Source organism: Tachypleus tridentatus, chromosome 12, assembly GCF_004210375.1.
Source record: "Tachypleus tridentatus isolate NWPU-2018 chromosome 12, ASM421037v1, whole genome shotgun sequence".
NCBI lineage: Eukaryota > Metazoa > Arthropoda > Merostomata > Xiphosura > Limulidae > Tachypleus > Tachypleus tridentatus.
The window spans coordinates 24,753,669-24,770,586 of NC_134836.1; the positions used below are offsets into that span (position 1 = coordinate 24,753,669).

Genomic DNA, 16,918 nt, shown 5'->3' on the forward strand with positions numbered 1-16,918 from the left:
TAATTCATAATATTTCAATATTGACCTTTTCTTTCCATAAATCATTTTAATGTTTATTAGTTCACATTTCTTTCTTTTTTGTGCCAAAGAAGTAAAGTTCATGTTTACTGTTAACTTCTGTGATGTGTGCTGTGGTAGTTCCTGCTAGTCATGTATCTCAGGAACTTCTTAGGTCAGAACATTCTCTGCTTTATTAGTAAAAGTGTTAATACCCATACCAGATGTCCTGAGATACATTTTTACTTCAAGTGGGTTTCTTGTCAACACAAGTTCATACTAATTAGTTACTTCAATTTTGCTATTAATCAGGTGCTTATAATTTTCAGTCACTAAGGTATATGCTGTTTTAACCAGGTATTAGTTTTTGTTTTCATAGGTAGTATTATTATTCAGGAATTTCTCTTTTCTTATCTCATATTATGAACAGTGGTACCTGTCCAAGTATTCATTTGAATAGCTGTATATGCAGGCAAAGCTCAATACTCTTCAAGTGAAGAGACAACAAGGCATGAATGTTGATGTCAAATTTGATTTTTCAAGCAGGATATTTTACACTGAGAAGTTAGAAATTTATCATTTTAAAATGTGACATGAACAATAAAAATGTAAATATGTTATTGTTGAATTTCACCTAGTACAGGGGTTCCTAACTGGTGGGTCGCGACCCCTTGGGGTCGCGAAGCCTTGTTAAAAGTAGCTTGGGATAACATTAATTTTATTTCTTCAATTACATTTTCATGCTCTTACATTTTTTTGTTTCGTTGCAAAGCAAAACGTGTGCTACGTTAGTTCAATGTCATTAGGTGATTTTATGGGTGTATGTATGTGTGAATGTGTATGTGTCTGCAACTGTATGTATGTGTGTACTAGTGAGTAGCGAGTATGTACATATGCTTGTGTGTCTGTTTAGCTGTGATTAAGTGTGTGTGTGCGCTCACTGTCGACGCGTGAGTCACATGTCCGTTGCTGATTGGTGGATGACGAATCAGCGACTGGCACGCCCTTCCTTCCCAATAATCATTACTCTATCTGCACCCCACAAGTAGGCAGTGTAAGATCTACAGTTGCCAAAGCGTTCATTATTCAACATTTTATTTTATTTTAACAAGAAGATAAGTAAGCAGTAGAGGTGAGTTGTGTCCATGGCAGCAGATATTCAGAATGCTACCTCAACATTGGCTTCAACACTGTGTGACAGCATCGAGAAACCACAGTGTGTTTTGTGCCATGCTGTCCTGAGTGAGAATCATTGCATTCAAAATTGCTAAACAAAAAGAAAAAGCGGCATGAATGGTGTCAAACGATTGGGTTGTTTCAGCAAACGTAGTGGAAGCTTCAAAGATTGCATGATGAAAGCAGTAAATCTTATTCATGATGAAAGCAGATCTTAGCCAGTGCAAAGAAGATGCAGCAAGTATCCCTGTCAAATAATACTATACAGAGGCATTTCTAAAATGTCTATGGATGTGAAGGAATAGGTTTTGACTGAAATCAAGGGTTCCCCTTTGTTCTCCTTTCAGCTTCGACGAGTCAACAGATGTAAGTTCATGTTCGCAGTTGCTTGTCTTCGTGAGATACATTAATTCAGGTGACATCAAAGACGAATTCTTATTCTGCAGTGCACTTGAAACCACAACAAAAGCTGATGATGTCATGGAAAAAGTTTCAACTTTTTTTCAAGACTAAGATCTTCAATGGGAAAACGTGTGTGGGGTTTGTACGGATGGGGCACCGGCTATGCTGGGATCAAAATCAGGATTCCAGTCGAGAGTGAAGAAGCTAGCACCTCAAGCAAAGGGCATTCACTGCATGATTCACCGATATGCTCTCGCCAGTAAGACTCTCCCTGCCTCTCTGCAGGAAGTGCTTGAATCTATAATCAAAATTGTAAATTATGTGAGGACTCAAGCACTCAACACTCGCCTATTCAAAGAACTATGCAAAGACATGAATACTGACCACGAAGTCCTTCTCTTCTATATAGTAGTACGTTGGTTGTCGAAAGGAAATGTTATTAATCGTGTCTTTGAAATGAAATATGAAATAAAGCTATTCCTGGAGACTCAAGAAAGGAAAGATCTTGTAGCTCACTTCAAAGATGAAGCATGGAATAAAATGGTTGCGTACCTAGCCGACATTTTTGACCAGCTGAACAAGCTCAATTTGAAGCTTCAAGGAAGAGAAACACATGTTCTTCTTTTTCAAGATAGTCTTCGGGCCTTTGTTTCCAAACTGCAGAACTGGCGTTGGAAAACCAATCTTGGAAACATCGCTATGTTTGAAAAACTTTGTGGAGTAACGGATGAGTCTCAGATCCAACTGGATCAGTTCCTCAAGGATGAGATTACCAAATATCTTCAGTCTCTAGAAAAGGAAGTCGAGCGTTACTTCCCTGAGCTATCACAGGAACAGGAGGTCCTGGTAAGGAACCCATTTTGTACTGAACTGGATGTATCCAGCATCCCAGATGAAATCCAAGATGAATTTCTGGATCTAAGGAACTACTCTTCAGCTCGTGATCTCTTCAAGGTGAAATCCGTGACTCAGTTCTGGTGCGCTATGTATCAGTCATACTCCAAAGTCAGCATGATAGCTTTACGTGTCCTTGTTCCATTTGCTTCTACCTACTTGTGTGAGGCAGGATTTTCCACTCTTGTCAACATAAAAACAAAGAATAGGAACAGATTAGATGTTGGAGATGACATGAGACTGGCTCTAACAAAAGCTCTGCCACGAATTTCAAAGCTTGCTGCTGAAATGCAACATCAGGCATCTCATTAGCTGGGTTGGATAGCTATTCAAACCTATGTTAATATTATTTTAAGAAATATATGTTCTTTTTGTGAATTCAGGTTGGACCAATGTGATTTAATTGCTAATAAATAATTACAGAATTTTTAAATATTTTTTTTAGATGTTTCTTTCCCTCTCCTTCACAGAAAATAAAAGAAAAATTAAGCTGCTGATAGTAAGCCCTAAGTATGGGGTCACATGGGTTTCAAACTTTTAGGTAAGGGGTCACTAGTGACAAAAGGTTGGGAACCCCTGACTTAGTATGACTGAAATGCTCAACCATTACATTTTACAGTGGGCAGAAAAGTAGCTCAGAGCTTTTGGCTTTTGAATGAAACAAGTTCATCACAATCTTTTTAATGTCCATGAAATAATGTAATTGGAAGATTAACTTAAACCTTTCCCATCACTAGGAAGAGTGGTTTTTGCTTGTTATCATTGTCTTTAATTGCTGCTATTGACCTAGAATTTCATCATTTTAATCAGCTGTTAGTTGTTTTAATATCTGCTATTAGTAGCTAAAAGTTTTTCTGTTATTAACCATATCTTTCATTGTTATTATTGACTTAGTTTCATTGTTTTACCAGGTATTAGTTGTTTACATAGCTGCTGCTGTTAGCCAAAAGTTTCTCTTTTGGTATTGCTATTATTAACTGTGAATTTTTTCATTGTTTTAACAATGTATTAGTTGTTTTCATAACTTGTTATTAGCTAGAAGTTTCTCTGTTGTTAAGAATATTTTTCATTGCTATTTTTGACCAGAAGTTTTGTTGTTTTTATAGCTGGTGATATTAGACAAAAAGTCTAAATCTTTCATTGATAATATTGACCAGGAGTTTCATTATTCTTAACTTCAAATGTTACTGCTATCTTTAGGGAAGTGTTTACCTTATTACTTTTTAATCAGATGGTTGGCTTTATTCTCACCTGGATTATTCTGTTGCTTTTATTTGGTTTATATTCAAATTATTTTATTGTAATTCTAAACCAAGATTTAAATTGTTACTATAAACCATTGTTATGATGTAAATGCTTTTCAAGAGTTTTATTTCGAAACAAACTTACTTTTTCTCATGCAGGAGCTATTTCAGTTGTCTTCCCTATAAACATTACTCAAAGAATCGTTTTTAGTAATCAACAAACTAGTCTTTATATCCCACTGGTTTTGTGCCACTTCTGAACAAGTTCATATCATGTGACAGCTATCCACCAATAGCATTGTGCCACTTGTAATGGTGCTATTCCTGCTCAATCCTTACTTTCTTACATGGAAAGACACAGTTTAGACAAGTGTTTAATTTTTCCAAGTTTTTAATGTGTTTTATTGCTGCTTTCGACTAGGTCCATTTTACAATTTATAATTTTTTGTTTCATTTGTTTTCATGAATATGCATTTGAATTTTTCTCATTCCCAAATTAAACATGTTTTAGTATGCATTCGAGGTTTCATGTGGTGGACTATGATATTATCATGACAGACAACAATACATGTGGCACAACTTCCAGGCACATGGAATGAACTCTATCTGTAGAGGAAATACATGTTTTATGTTTGACTGATATTTTCTTCTTTGGAATGTGACACTGTGTTTTTGAGGAAGAGGACTATCATTGAGTTGCCACTTTGGTCTCCTTTTTCAAGCACCTTCCCCCAATTGCAAGCTGCCATTCCTTTTAACCTGGGAAGTTTTGTTTTTTTTTCTTCTAGCATCAAGTTCTCCCAGAAGAGTTGTGGTAAAACTTGGGTCTCTTTTCTAAACCTACACTGTAGTCTTTGCTTGACTTTTTCCTTACTCTTTCCATCTGATAGTGATTCAGTTATCTCCAAACAAAATTTTCCTCATAAAGTGGTCACTCATTTCACGTGTCACCATTCTCCAGCTTCATGCATATTTTTGTGTTGTCCGTTGTCTCAGCTCAGGGCCTGACTCCATGATTTGCATCTTTCCTTCTAAATCCATGAAACCTTCTTCCTTTTCCACTGATGTTAGTGTACCTTGACTTTGGTCCATAGTTTCTGTTCTTCTTACACTTCCTTCCCTATTCTTCACTCTTGTAGTTTGTCACAACTTTGTCCACTTCATCCATATCCAACTCTTGGGCAGCTTGTTTATCTCCTTCCATTTTTTATGGGTTTTGTTTTCCTCTTACCTTTCTCTTTTTTCTGTTCATTTGCCTTGTTTATTGGGATGTCAGTGTGGTCTTTTATGCCCTTTCCTGTCCTATGTTTCAGCATTTGTGTCAATGTATCATTTTATTGCCCTTCTTCATGACCTAATTCCTGCTACTCTTGTGTATAGTTGTTTTCCAGATTTTTATACCATTCATGCTACCCACATGCTTACAATTCTATGTCATCCTCTCTTTCAACCTTGGCCCTCCTCCATCATGACCAGTGATGTAAGTGACTCTGTTCTGGCTTTCATACCCATTTTCTTTCCTCCATTTCACACCTGTACTTCCATTCAGATTCAGATAGACTTCCGTGACCAGTACATTCCTTTACATGTTACACGATACATTTTGCCTGACTACTTATTCCATGGAACCCTTTGGTTTCCAGTGTTCTGTTACTTCTCACTGGTTGGGTTCATCAGCTCATCTGTCTGGCTTTTTGGATTTGTTCACAAAGGTTTCCATCTCAACAGTGTATCTTTGCATCATATTTGTCACATTCCTGTCTTGTTGCATCTTTTGTTGCTCATTATCTACTAGATATTGCTGTCTTCATCTCATGACAATTATATTATACACCTGTTTGCCTGGTGTAAGTCTTACATCCATTGATGTATGTTTTCAGTTTTCCCAATTTTAACACATTCTTTACAGATTTCCATCTTATGGCAGGTATCTTTTGTCTCAAACCAACATTAATTGAAGTAACCATATAAACCTCAACGTTGAGATGAAATGTTTCTGAAACACCACTGACCACTTTCCTGGTGGTGTATATCTATGTGTTAGAAATCATTAAAACTATGTTTATGGTTGACTGTCACTCATATTTTTTATATTGAAATGTATTTTTGATTGATTGGTACTTTGCTCCTTTCACACACACACACACACACACACACTTCCCATGCTTCTTCCCCACTAAAACCAGTTTTCATTCTAGTATCTACCAGTTCTTCAAAATGAGAGTTGAGTGGGAATAGCAAAGGGAGCTAGTTGCACCATTATACATGGTGCAACAATGTTGGTTGAGAGTAGTCATACATTTAGAAATGGCATGAAACTGACATAATTAAAGACTGGTACCTTGATTACTAAAAATTATTTTAACAATGCTTAAAGGGCAGGCAATGCTCAAGATAACTTTTGTGTAAGAAGAGGTAAGTACCTAAATACATTTTTAGTGTATGAGAACATGTTAAGCTGATTTATGACTGATGTGTTTTTTTTTTTATTTCGTGTTAACCTAGTTTTATTGTTAATATTAACAACTGTTACATTGTAATTGTTTATCAAGAGTTAAACAGATGCATGAGTAATATTTAATTACCTCCAGTTATCATTTTGAATAAACCTTTTACAAAACGAATAAACTTGGACAATGAACCAGCAATGTTGTGGATTTGTTTAATTATCTTGTTAGATCATGGATTTTGTGAACAATGGACATTACCAGCTAGCATGTACCAGATACTTTGAGATAACACATGGAGGAGCAACAGTTGATCAGGCTGTTAATCACCCAAACCAATACTTTGAAGAAAGCCAGAAAGTGAAATCAAATTTGTCTACAAAGACAGGAGATAAAAGTAAGTTTGTTTTTAATATCTCAAGTTTATTTCATTATATTGACCTTTTAAATCATATAGGTGATTTTTCACTTTATCAAGTTCACAAGAAGTTAGTTCTCATTGGATGAAATGGTTGGCGATTTTAAAGTTTCATAAAATATTGCCTTTTTTTTTTTTTACTTGCAAAATTCAAGTTGTCCAGCACTACTGTAATCTAGTATTGTTTTATTTGCTTTCTATATAGTAATGTGTCTTGAGAAAGTCCTTGGCTTTGTTTGAAAATCTGTATAAATAATAAGCCTGAATGTTATTTTTTGCAAAACTAGTGAATAGGTACTTGAGAGTAGCTCTGTAGGTTGTCCTTACTGTGTTTCATTTCAGGCATTGTAAACTCTTCTAAACTGACCACAGTGAAGTCTGTAATGTATCCAGGTGTTATTAAACAAGAAATGGAAGTGGTTGAAAATATGGAACTTACCCAAGAAAGTAATAATTAACACCATTAATGTGTGGTGCTGTACTTTTGTAATGTTACATTCAGATTAATATTGCAGGTGTCAGTATGAGTTTCTTCTATTCATCAACCTTCAGCAAGCAGAACATCGACAGTATTGAAGCTAATAATACAATGTTTAGTAATAAACTTGCACATGCAAAGTGAGTGTAGCTACAATAAGATATGAATACCAACTGTGTTACAATTTTAATGATTCTGATACTATTTTTTATTATTGTTTGGAAATTTACTTGCCTAGATATCAATATTTCACTTTTTCTTTAATGTGAACTTAGTTTAAGAAAATAGTTTATTTTTAAGGCTACTGTGTATGATTTTTCATTTGGAAGGATGAATATCAAATCCTTTGAATTATGAAGACTGGTTTTTTAAACACTTTGAAAGCATATAAACATTGAAATAATTTAATATGTTCTTAAGAAATATTTCCTTACTGAGTTATTTTCTTTCTTTGAAAGTTACAAAACAGTATTCTTGGTGGTGATCTAATACATTCAAAATCATTTTAGCAAGCATCACGTTATTCAAATAAATTATAATTTTCTATTTTTCAAAAAATATTTGAAAATTGAGTCATAATATATAAAAGTTCAGCAAGTACTGAGTTCATCCTAACTTTGTTGTTGTTTTTTTAATCTTAACTAATTAATTTATGTTTGTGTCAGATGTTTTCTAGCTTTAGAAGACTTCCTTCTCTGTATTTTAAATTGTAATAGTAAAGTTGTTATCACTTCTGTGATTACTTGTACAGTTTGAACTGGTTCATATACAACTGACATAGGCCTGATATTGAAATTGATTACATATAATAAATACATACATTAACAATATCGGTGTCATAGGTGTGACTATCTGGCATAGGTAATACAGGTATGATAAAGAAAATGTGGATACTTGAACTACATAAAATCTAAGTATTTATGAAAGTGATGACTGTCTTTACTTTATATTGTGAACTCTTAATTTTTGTAATTATGCAATACATAATATTTTGTTTTTGTTTCTTTGTACAGGTAGTTATGTTGCGAATAAAATGTTTCATAGTAGAACAAATCTTGTGTGTAGGCATACTAAGTAAAACAATTACATCAGGCTGAATTACTACTTTAAAATAACATTTTTGTGATAGGTAAGTAACTTGATTTTTGTAATATGTGAATGTTTGAGAAAGCATTCAAGTATATTTCTCTAACAAGATAAAAGTTCAACTAAAACAAAAATGAAAATGCTACAAAACCCCAGAACAGTAATATTCTACATAAATACAAAAAAATATCACTGTTATATGTCAATACAATCTGTTAGTAATGCTTTTTCATGAAAAACGTTGAGGGAGAATATTAAAACTGGATCTGCTTGTGTTATGCAACAAAGTCCTATATAATATTTTCATGTGATTAAAACTGCATTGTTGATTTATTACTGCTTTTAAATAAGTTATGAAATTGGAGTTGTACTTTATTACTGTGTTACAGTTCACAGAATTTGGTTGAAATTTCTAGTTATTTATTAGCAACTTTTTTGGGTTAGGCCCAGTATGGCCAGGTGGGTTAAGGCGTTTGAATTGTAATCCGAGGATTGCAGGTTCGAATCCCTGTCACACCAAACATGCCTACCCTTGGGGGTGTTATAATGTTACGGTCAATCCCATCATTCGTTTGTAAAAGAGTAACCCAAGAGTTGGTGGTGGGTGGTGATCGCTAGCTGCCTTCCCTCTAGTCTTACACTGCAAAATTAGGGGTGGCTAGTGCAGATAGCCCTTGTGCTGCTTTGTACGAAATTCAAAACATATAAACAACCTGGTACACTGTTAAAAAAAGTATTGATTTCAAACGTTATTCTTACAGCTTGATACTTAGTACAACTTAAATATTAAATTCAAAACTTGTTTTAAGAAGAGTAAATAATTTAGTTTAATTTCAAAAGACTAGTTTTTGAATGGATTATTTTATTTTTAATTTTATAAAGTTTCATCCACATGTAATCATAATCAGGTAAACTGTGTTAAACACAAATTTAAGTTGCTTTAGCAGTTTGTTTTAATTTAGAAAAGGTCGGGTGATAACTGTATTTTGATTTATGTTTTAGTTCACAACATTAATAAAAATGTACTGATTATACTAGAAAATACTAAGTTAATGCTGTTAATTTGCTATGATGTGTGCAAATTTAAATCTTGTTTAAGTGTGTGTGTTTGTGTGCACACATATGTACTATAAATATTGTTCATATGTTTTTGATTTGTCCTGATTTCTAACTCAATCCTTACTTAACGTATATATGACCTGGCATGGCCAGGTGGGTTAAGGCGTTCAACTCGTAATCTGAGGGTAGTGGGTTTGAATCCCTGTCACATCAAACATGCTTGCCCTTTCAGCTGTGCGGGCATTATAATGTGATGGTCAATCCCACTGTTTTTTGCTAAAAGAGTAGCCCAAGAGTTGGCAGTGGGTGGTGATGGCTAGCTGCCTTCCCTCTAGTCTTACACTGCAAAATTAGGGACAGCTAGCACAGATAGTCCTCGAGTAGCTTTGTGCAAAATTCAAATCAAACAAACAAACATGTCTATATACTTTAATAATCTTAAGTACCAGAAGACAGTCTAATAACATTTAAAATATGTATTAATGTATCTTGGATTGGTTTAGTTTTATGATGGTTTTGGCTAGTTACAGTTCGAATTATCTTAGGAATTTAAATTATTCTCATGGAGTGGTAGTTAACAATAGTGAGAAAGTTAGGATATTCATTTTAGACAATTGAATTGATTTGTCTTTGAATACCTTGGATTTACAGAAAATTTATTTTCACTAATCCTTATATTTATAGTTGCTCTTTAACATATTAAAATAACACTTCATACCAGAATATAGATTGCTGTTATGTTTTACAAATTACATCAGTAGATGGACTTAATGTCTTTGCTGACTGAAATACATTTATTGATGAAGCTTTGTAGAATGGATGGCAACTGCCTGTTGTGAGGACACAAGTGTTGAGGATGACGTTTTGAAAGTCTTCAGCCTTTCGTCTTCTACACTTGTGTCTTCACAACAGGCAGTTGCCATCCATTCTACAAAACTTCATCATGAATACTCTGCCTAAACAATCTATTAAAAAATACATTTATTTGTTTCATTTATAAAACATCACAGAGGGTTTACTCAGTCCCCAGTTTTTGAGCTTTGATCTACTAGACAACTAGTATGTTGGAGGTGAAAAGGAGTTACCTTATTTTCATGTGATTGAAATACGGTGGATTAAAGAGAATTGTGTAATTTTATGAAGTTTGGTTAAAAAGGAGAGGAATACAAATTTCATAAACGTTTTGAAATAATTACATCTGTGCTTTATTGTTCTATAGCAGTAATGAAAATGAACTTTACCTAAATATTTTTGGTATGCTGTAGATAAACAGTTGTAGTGTCTTTACTCAATATCCAATAGTTTGTGATATTTAGTTTTCACAGACTTACTCTTTATATTCTATTAAAGATTAAAGAAGGTTTTAGTCACAAACAAAGGTTTACCTACAATTCAGTGTAAAGATTATAAATATACACAACAAATTTATCTAAAGTTCTTATGGATAGAAATAACATTCAATTGTGTAATTTGTAGAAAACTAGAAATGGTAAAACCATAAAGCTGTATAAGTATGTAGGAAAAGTATAGTTTACATAATAATGTTAAGAAAAATTGTTATGTATTACAACTTGAAATAGCTTAAAACTGAGTGAAATTTAGGAGTTAATTAAATGTAGATACGAGGTTCACACACTGTTCCATATAGAGTACAACTGAAATTTAGCATATATCTTAGCTACATTTCTCTGCACTCAGAGTAATGGACAAATATTACAAGTTTAGTTTTACACATTGGCAGAAGAAATAAAGAATATTGCAGTATTTGTTCATTAATTGTTGTAGTTATGATACTTTTACTTCTTTGCACGAAATATGTTTCATAAAAAGAAAGTGCTTATTAATAATAGGAAAATAGTAGAAGAACAGGTTCATTCTAGGGTAAGTCATGTTACTGATGTTTATTTACTGAGGATATCTATTTGTTGGTTGAACACTGGTGTAAAGTTTAAGTTATTGTAAAAGTTAAGCGCCCCCCGCTAGTACAGCGGTATGTCTATGGATTTACAACGCTAAAATCAGGGGTTCGATTCCCCTCGGTGGGTTCAGCAGATAGCCTATGTGTCTTTGCTATAAGAAAAACACACACACAAAAGTTAAGCTTAGAGAATGGATGAAGGGTAGGAACTTAACTGCTTAAAAGTAAAGTTGAATGTGGATGAGATGGACAAGTAACTGTAGTGAAGTTGTGTAGTAATAATTGGTATATCTAATTATTTAAAGTGTTTTTTTCTTGCCCCCCTCTAGTTCGGAAGTTAGATAGACTGGTGTTTGGAAGTGTTGGAAATAACTACATTTGCTGATGTAATTGTTGTGTTTAAATTTGGTTTTAAAATATTTGAATAATAAAGATGATGATTGCAATAAGTAAGTTATTTTAAGAGAGATCAGGAGAGACAGTAATATTTGGAAATTAATCTTTCACAAAAGTATAAACTTATCATACACTTTTGAAACTATTCCTTTAAATTCTGATACTTTCTTAACTAGACTATTTACACTATAAAACAAGAGTTGAACTACAGTGATAAAAGAAAATTTACCATGAAAACATGTTAAAACTAATATGTTAAACAATTACCAAGTTCCTTATATTTCTATTTTAAGATGATAATATGTTGAGCTAGTGTCCTCAGTCTAGTTATACATCTAGCTTAATATTAACTACACAAACTCATCTTGTTGTAACTTGTATGAGCTTTTAAAGAGTTCTAGCTCAAAAATGTAATTTTTAAAATATAATTCAAACTTGGCAATTGCTTAACATTCTTTAAACTCAGTATACTTGAATGTGTCTAACTATATATTTCCTCTAAAGAGGAAGTGGCAACCAAACTGCTGTTAATACATGTTTAAAAATTGCACTTTTCAGAAACAATTGGAATAAATATTCTAATTAAGACCCAAATGATGTCTTTTTTCATGCATTTCTAAAAATTCATTAATTTAACTTTAAGAATACAATTTCAGACTTGTATTTTGCTACATCACCAGTTGCTGATCAGGTGACTTATCATGATACTGCAAGTTGTCATTAGTTCTGTATGATGAGAAAGTCTTACATGTATTGCTATTTACATATGTAGTTAAATAATTTCAATACACACTGAACTGTAAAGAAAAAGTGAGCAGTTCCATAACTGATTATGTTTTGAATCTATACTTTTATAAGACTTTAGTAAATGTTCAACTTTTCAAATGGATTCATTATATTCGATACAGTTGATCAGTCATGATATTTTACAAAATTTTAGACAATGTGTCATTGTCTTTAAATACTGGTTATCAGTTGGTTTATTTTTTTTAATTCTCCAAATATATAGTTAATTATGTAGAAAACAGTTACCATGCTTTTACCAGTATTTTTTATATCTGAATAAATCAAATTTAACCAGTCTTATGTTTCATGTTTCACAATTAAATACAGTATTTACTTATCAATGTATGGTGTGTATTTATGGGTTGTGTATTGACTCTTCTCTATCTATACTATTTCATATTTTGTTTAGCTTTTTTTTTTTTGTACTTACTGCTGTTTTAAATATTGTCAGTTTTACACTGCATTTTTAAGTGTGATATCTATATCTTCTGTTATTTGTGAAAGTAATTTATTAATCCAATCCCTCACATGATCTGCAGAAACAAGAATATCAACCAGCATGTTTGGAAGAAAACAAAGTTTCACAATATTGTTTATTATAATGGAAGGGGACAAATTTTGAATTTATGGACCTTATCTTCAATATCAAAGAGAAGATGAAAGAATTACATCATTCATAAGTAAATAATCAAAAATACACTACTGTAACAATGCTAATTTAGATCAAAACTAATACTTAGAAAGTCAAGGAGTAATATATAAAAATACTGTACATGTGTTTTAAAAAGTACTATATAAAAGAAGAATGCATGTTATTAAGTGTTGGTGAAAGGTGTTTGATGTGGAGGACCTCATTAATCAGTAATTCCAGATCAGTATTGGTTTTGAAGAGGATATTACAAGTTGACAAGTCCATTACTTGTTTCTTTATTATGTTGCTATATAGAGGAAGAACAGGAGTTACTCAACTTCGTGTTTTTATGGAAACTTCCATATGGTAATAGCCTTAACTATTATGTGCCATTTGTTTTTCCCAATATAAGAGGCCTTCTAGTCTCCACATTTGTGAAGACATACTACAGAGAGGAATTGGGAGGTCTTTAGTACAAAAGAAATCCTGTGTGTGTGGAAAATGGATTTAAATAGTAATCTAAAATCAGCTAACTAGCTCAACTGTTGCACAGTCATTTGTCATACTCTCAAACAAAACATAAAACACTCTGGAAACTAAAGTTCATAAGTTACATTCATACCAGGCATAGTTGGTTATGAGCTAAGTGCTTTAGCACTAATAAATCTAGCTGTTGTTTACTACTTTAATGAAATCCTTCATTATTAAACTGAGGAGTATTCCATTATACATCTAAACATAATTTTTCAACACACATAAGGACACTTATTCCATACATTGCTACATTTGGCTTTTAAACTAATGACACTACTAAAACCTAATCAGTTGTTAGCACATTACAAAGCATACATTATAAATTCTACAGTAATTCTGACTAAAATGTTGCTATTAAAGTAACTTGTGTGATTTTTCTCTGTTTTAAAAATGCATGTAAGAACTCTTCAAAACCAAGAACATTTAACTGTTTATATTCATCACCATTAGAATTTTACAAAGAATTTTAATCCAGTCACTGAGATTAACACTCCTAATCTTCCAAAAAAATATCCTCTGTAGAAATAAATGTAGTAGCCTGACTATTGCATAGCTCAAAACAGTATTCATACAAGAACACACACAGTAGCTGTGTTATAAGTTAAGACTGTCTTAAAGTGAAAATATAGTTCCAACAATTTTACCTCTGCTGACACTTGTAGATGTTAATCAACTGCTAGGATTTCTTCTTTGGCTATCTAAGCATTGGTTTGATTTTTCTTGCTATACGATGTCAATGTGCCCTCTATTCTGGTACTGTATGTAAGTACCTCATTCAGATAATGTTATCATTCTTTTGAGATTGACTTTATCTCTGTCTCTAACACCAACTCTTAATGGGAAGGAAGGACAGAAGAGTGTCAGTGGAGGTAGGAATTATTGGAAGTATATTTTTAATTTAGGAAAATGTTAACTTCTAAAACGTACTTACCTCTGCTGATAATTATCACTATAATCCCACATTTAGAAGGTGAGGGCATTTTCCATGCAGAAAGCACTTGTGTCGATCCTTGGTGCATTGATAAGATTGGTATCTGAGTGTGGGAACTACACTAATCAAGAACAGGTATGCTCTTTACCCTGAACTTAGTTCTTGTATCAAAAGTGTAATTATTACTACAGGCTATCCTCAACCAGATAGCTGAGGTTCCACTACATTGATTGAATTTCAACCTGCAGTCATAGAGTGATCCATTCCTAATCACCAAAATCCCGACAAAATAAGCAACACTGATGCAGACGAACCCTCTCCTTCACCCAAAAAAACCTAAGAGGCAACTCCTGAGGATTAGAATGATGAGATTGTGTATGCCATACTCAACCAAAGGAGCAGAACTCATCTAGTATGGAATTATGAACATTTATCCTCATCCCCCAAGTGAGTTAGCAAGGAACATTCCACTTGCCCCAGGGGTTATGCAGAGGATGGGGAACAATTATGTTCAACCAAGAACCAAAGATTGGATAACTCTGGATTTAAAATTACAAAGAGATAGTGTACCATCCCCCCTACTTTCATGTTCAATGTATTGAACTAATATTGATCAAAAACAAGGGCCATGCACACCTCAGTTAGAAAATCAAGCATCAATTCTGAACTGGTATTAAGAGCAGGCTCCTGTATAAGCTGATACTGTTCCTACCTACATCTGGGGAAATAAAACATACAGAGATCTATGTAGGAGGGTCTCCAACTTTGCCATCTTCTTCAAGAGTTGCAGAGTTCACTCTAACACACTGGAAGAAAAGTGACTGGTAACTAGGTATTGTAAGAACTTTCTTGCTCCACTAATAGGATTTGAGAGAAATGTGCAGTGCTCTGGAAACAGTACAATAGGTGAACCAAGTTCCCTAAATTTTTAGAAGCAAACTGTTTCTTATCTATTCAGTCTGATGGACAGGATCATCTTCAGCTTTACTCATTATAGTCCATGAGTGGCAGTCCAGCATATTATAGTAATACTATCTGTTGATCTCCTAGGTAGTCATAAGGAACACTTAATTTCTACAGAGCCTGTGATAGCCAGTAGTAATTATAGTGATAGAGTGGTTACTAGCATAGAATTAGTTTGATAAAAGCAACCTGTGTGAACAACTCTTGCAAGAGAGTGGGATCCTGTGAAAACAAGGTAAGGGACCTTGAAAAATATAAATAAAAGTACTCACTCCTCTGGATAATCTGAGAGAAATTGAGATAGCTGAGGTAGGCACAAACACTCAGCTGAAGATATTGCCATATAAAGCCAATATGAAATAAGGTTATTGGTGGAGGTCTATTTACCAGTCCACACAGTGACATCCACTAGACAATTCAACTAGACTTCTAAAAACATAGAAAGGTGAAATCTGATTATATCTGGGTTGTAGAAGATACCTTATCTTCAAAGAGAGCCTAGAATAAAAAGTGTTGTCTGGTATCTAAAGATATTAGTACAGACAACAACTTTCATGACCCTCACTGAACATGAACAGGATTGAAATTTGACTGGATACAGAGGGAGGAGATAAATCTGTGAAAAGGATTAAACCTCTTTCTCACCTGACAGCGTATTGGGTAAAAAATGGTCTGTGGACAAATAGTGCAAATCACTCTAAGCAGTGATGTCAATAGGTTAGCAGGTGTAAAGAGAGAACATGTAATCATTATTTACCTTTTAAATAACTTGAATAGGTATTTGGGACCAGTGACCTAAAACAGTGTGAGGAGTCTGGGGAGTGATGGGACTTAAAAAAACGAGTTATGGGTGACATCACTGATTGAAAACAGTTCACCCTCTTCTCAATACAATTTGCCACTATCCATGTCATTACCTTTAATAAAAGTGCCTTTTGGATTAAGCAGAAACTGAGACAGATATGCATCAACCTAAGAAATTAAACCCCAATGCTGTGTAAAAGGCAGCAAACTTCTGTTCCAGAAGTTCGAGCTTTTGGATAATTGAGTGTATCATAGAAGATGACAGATGCGTCCACAGTCATACCTAAAAAAATGTGAAAGAGATGGGCACATTGTTAGGGCTTGCAGAAGCAGAAATCCAGGTGTAGCAACCAACCTGCTGCTATCAAAAAAGATTTGGCAATGGGTTGAAACAAATAATATTTTGCATCCTGGGTAATGTATGATGTGGAGAGAAGGTTTAGAGTTTTAATCCCATCCTATCCAGACTAAAAACATCTATTGAAAAAAGCCTAAAAATTAGGTAGTGGAGACTAAATTCCCAATAGCTGGAATATCCAGTGAAAGGCCATTACACCAATTATAACTGCAAAATGAGAGACGATCCAACAAGCCTTATGATGCAGCATTTATTCTGTCAGGAGAATCTGTTTGGATTGAGACAATGAACTTGAATATCAGGCATAACCCATGCAACACAGCAAGCTAGAAGGGTGATAGGACTAGTCCCGAGAAAGGAGTCTCAAAATTCGAAAAAAAGGATTCCTAGACCACG

The 16,918-nt window shown here is 33.7% G+C and overlaps 1 protein-coding gene across 1 annotated transcript in view; it reads left to right on the forward strand.

Annotated features, from left to right (window-relative positions):
* The window catches only part of LOC143235239 (DNA primase large subunit-like), a 40,181-nt gene extending 32,072 nt beyond the window's left edge, over positions 1-8,109 (forward strand). Inside the window, 2 exon segments of the mRNA XM_076473204.1 lie at positions 6,392-6,557; positions 6,921-8,109. Of these exon segments, the coding sequence (XP_076329319.1) occupies positions 6,392-6,557; positions 6,921-7,036 (282 nt within the window). The 3' untranslated portion in view covers positions 7,037-8,109.
* The last annotated feature ends 8,809 nt before the right edge of the window (positions 8,110-16,918 follow it).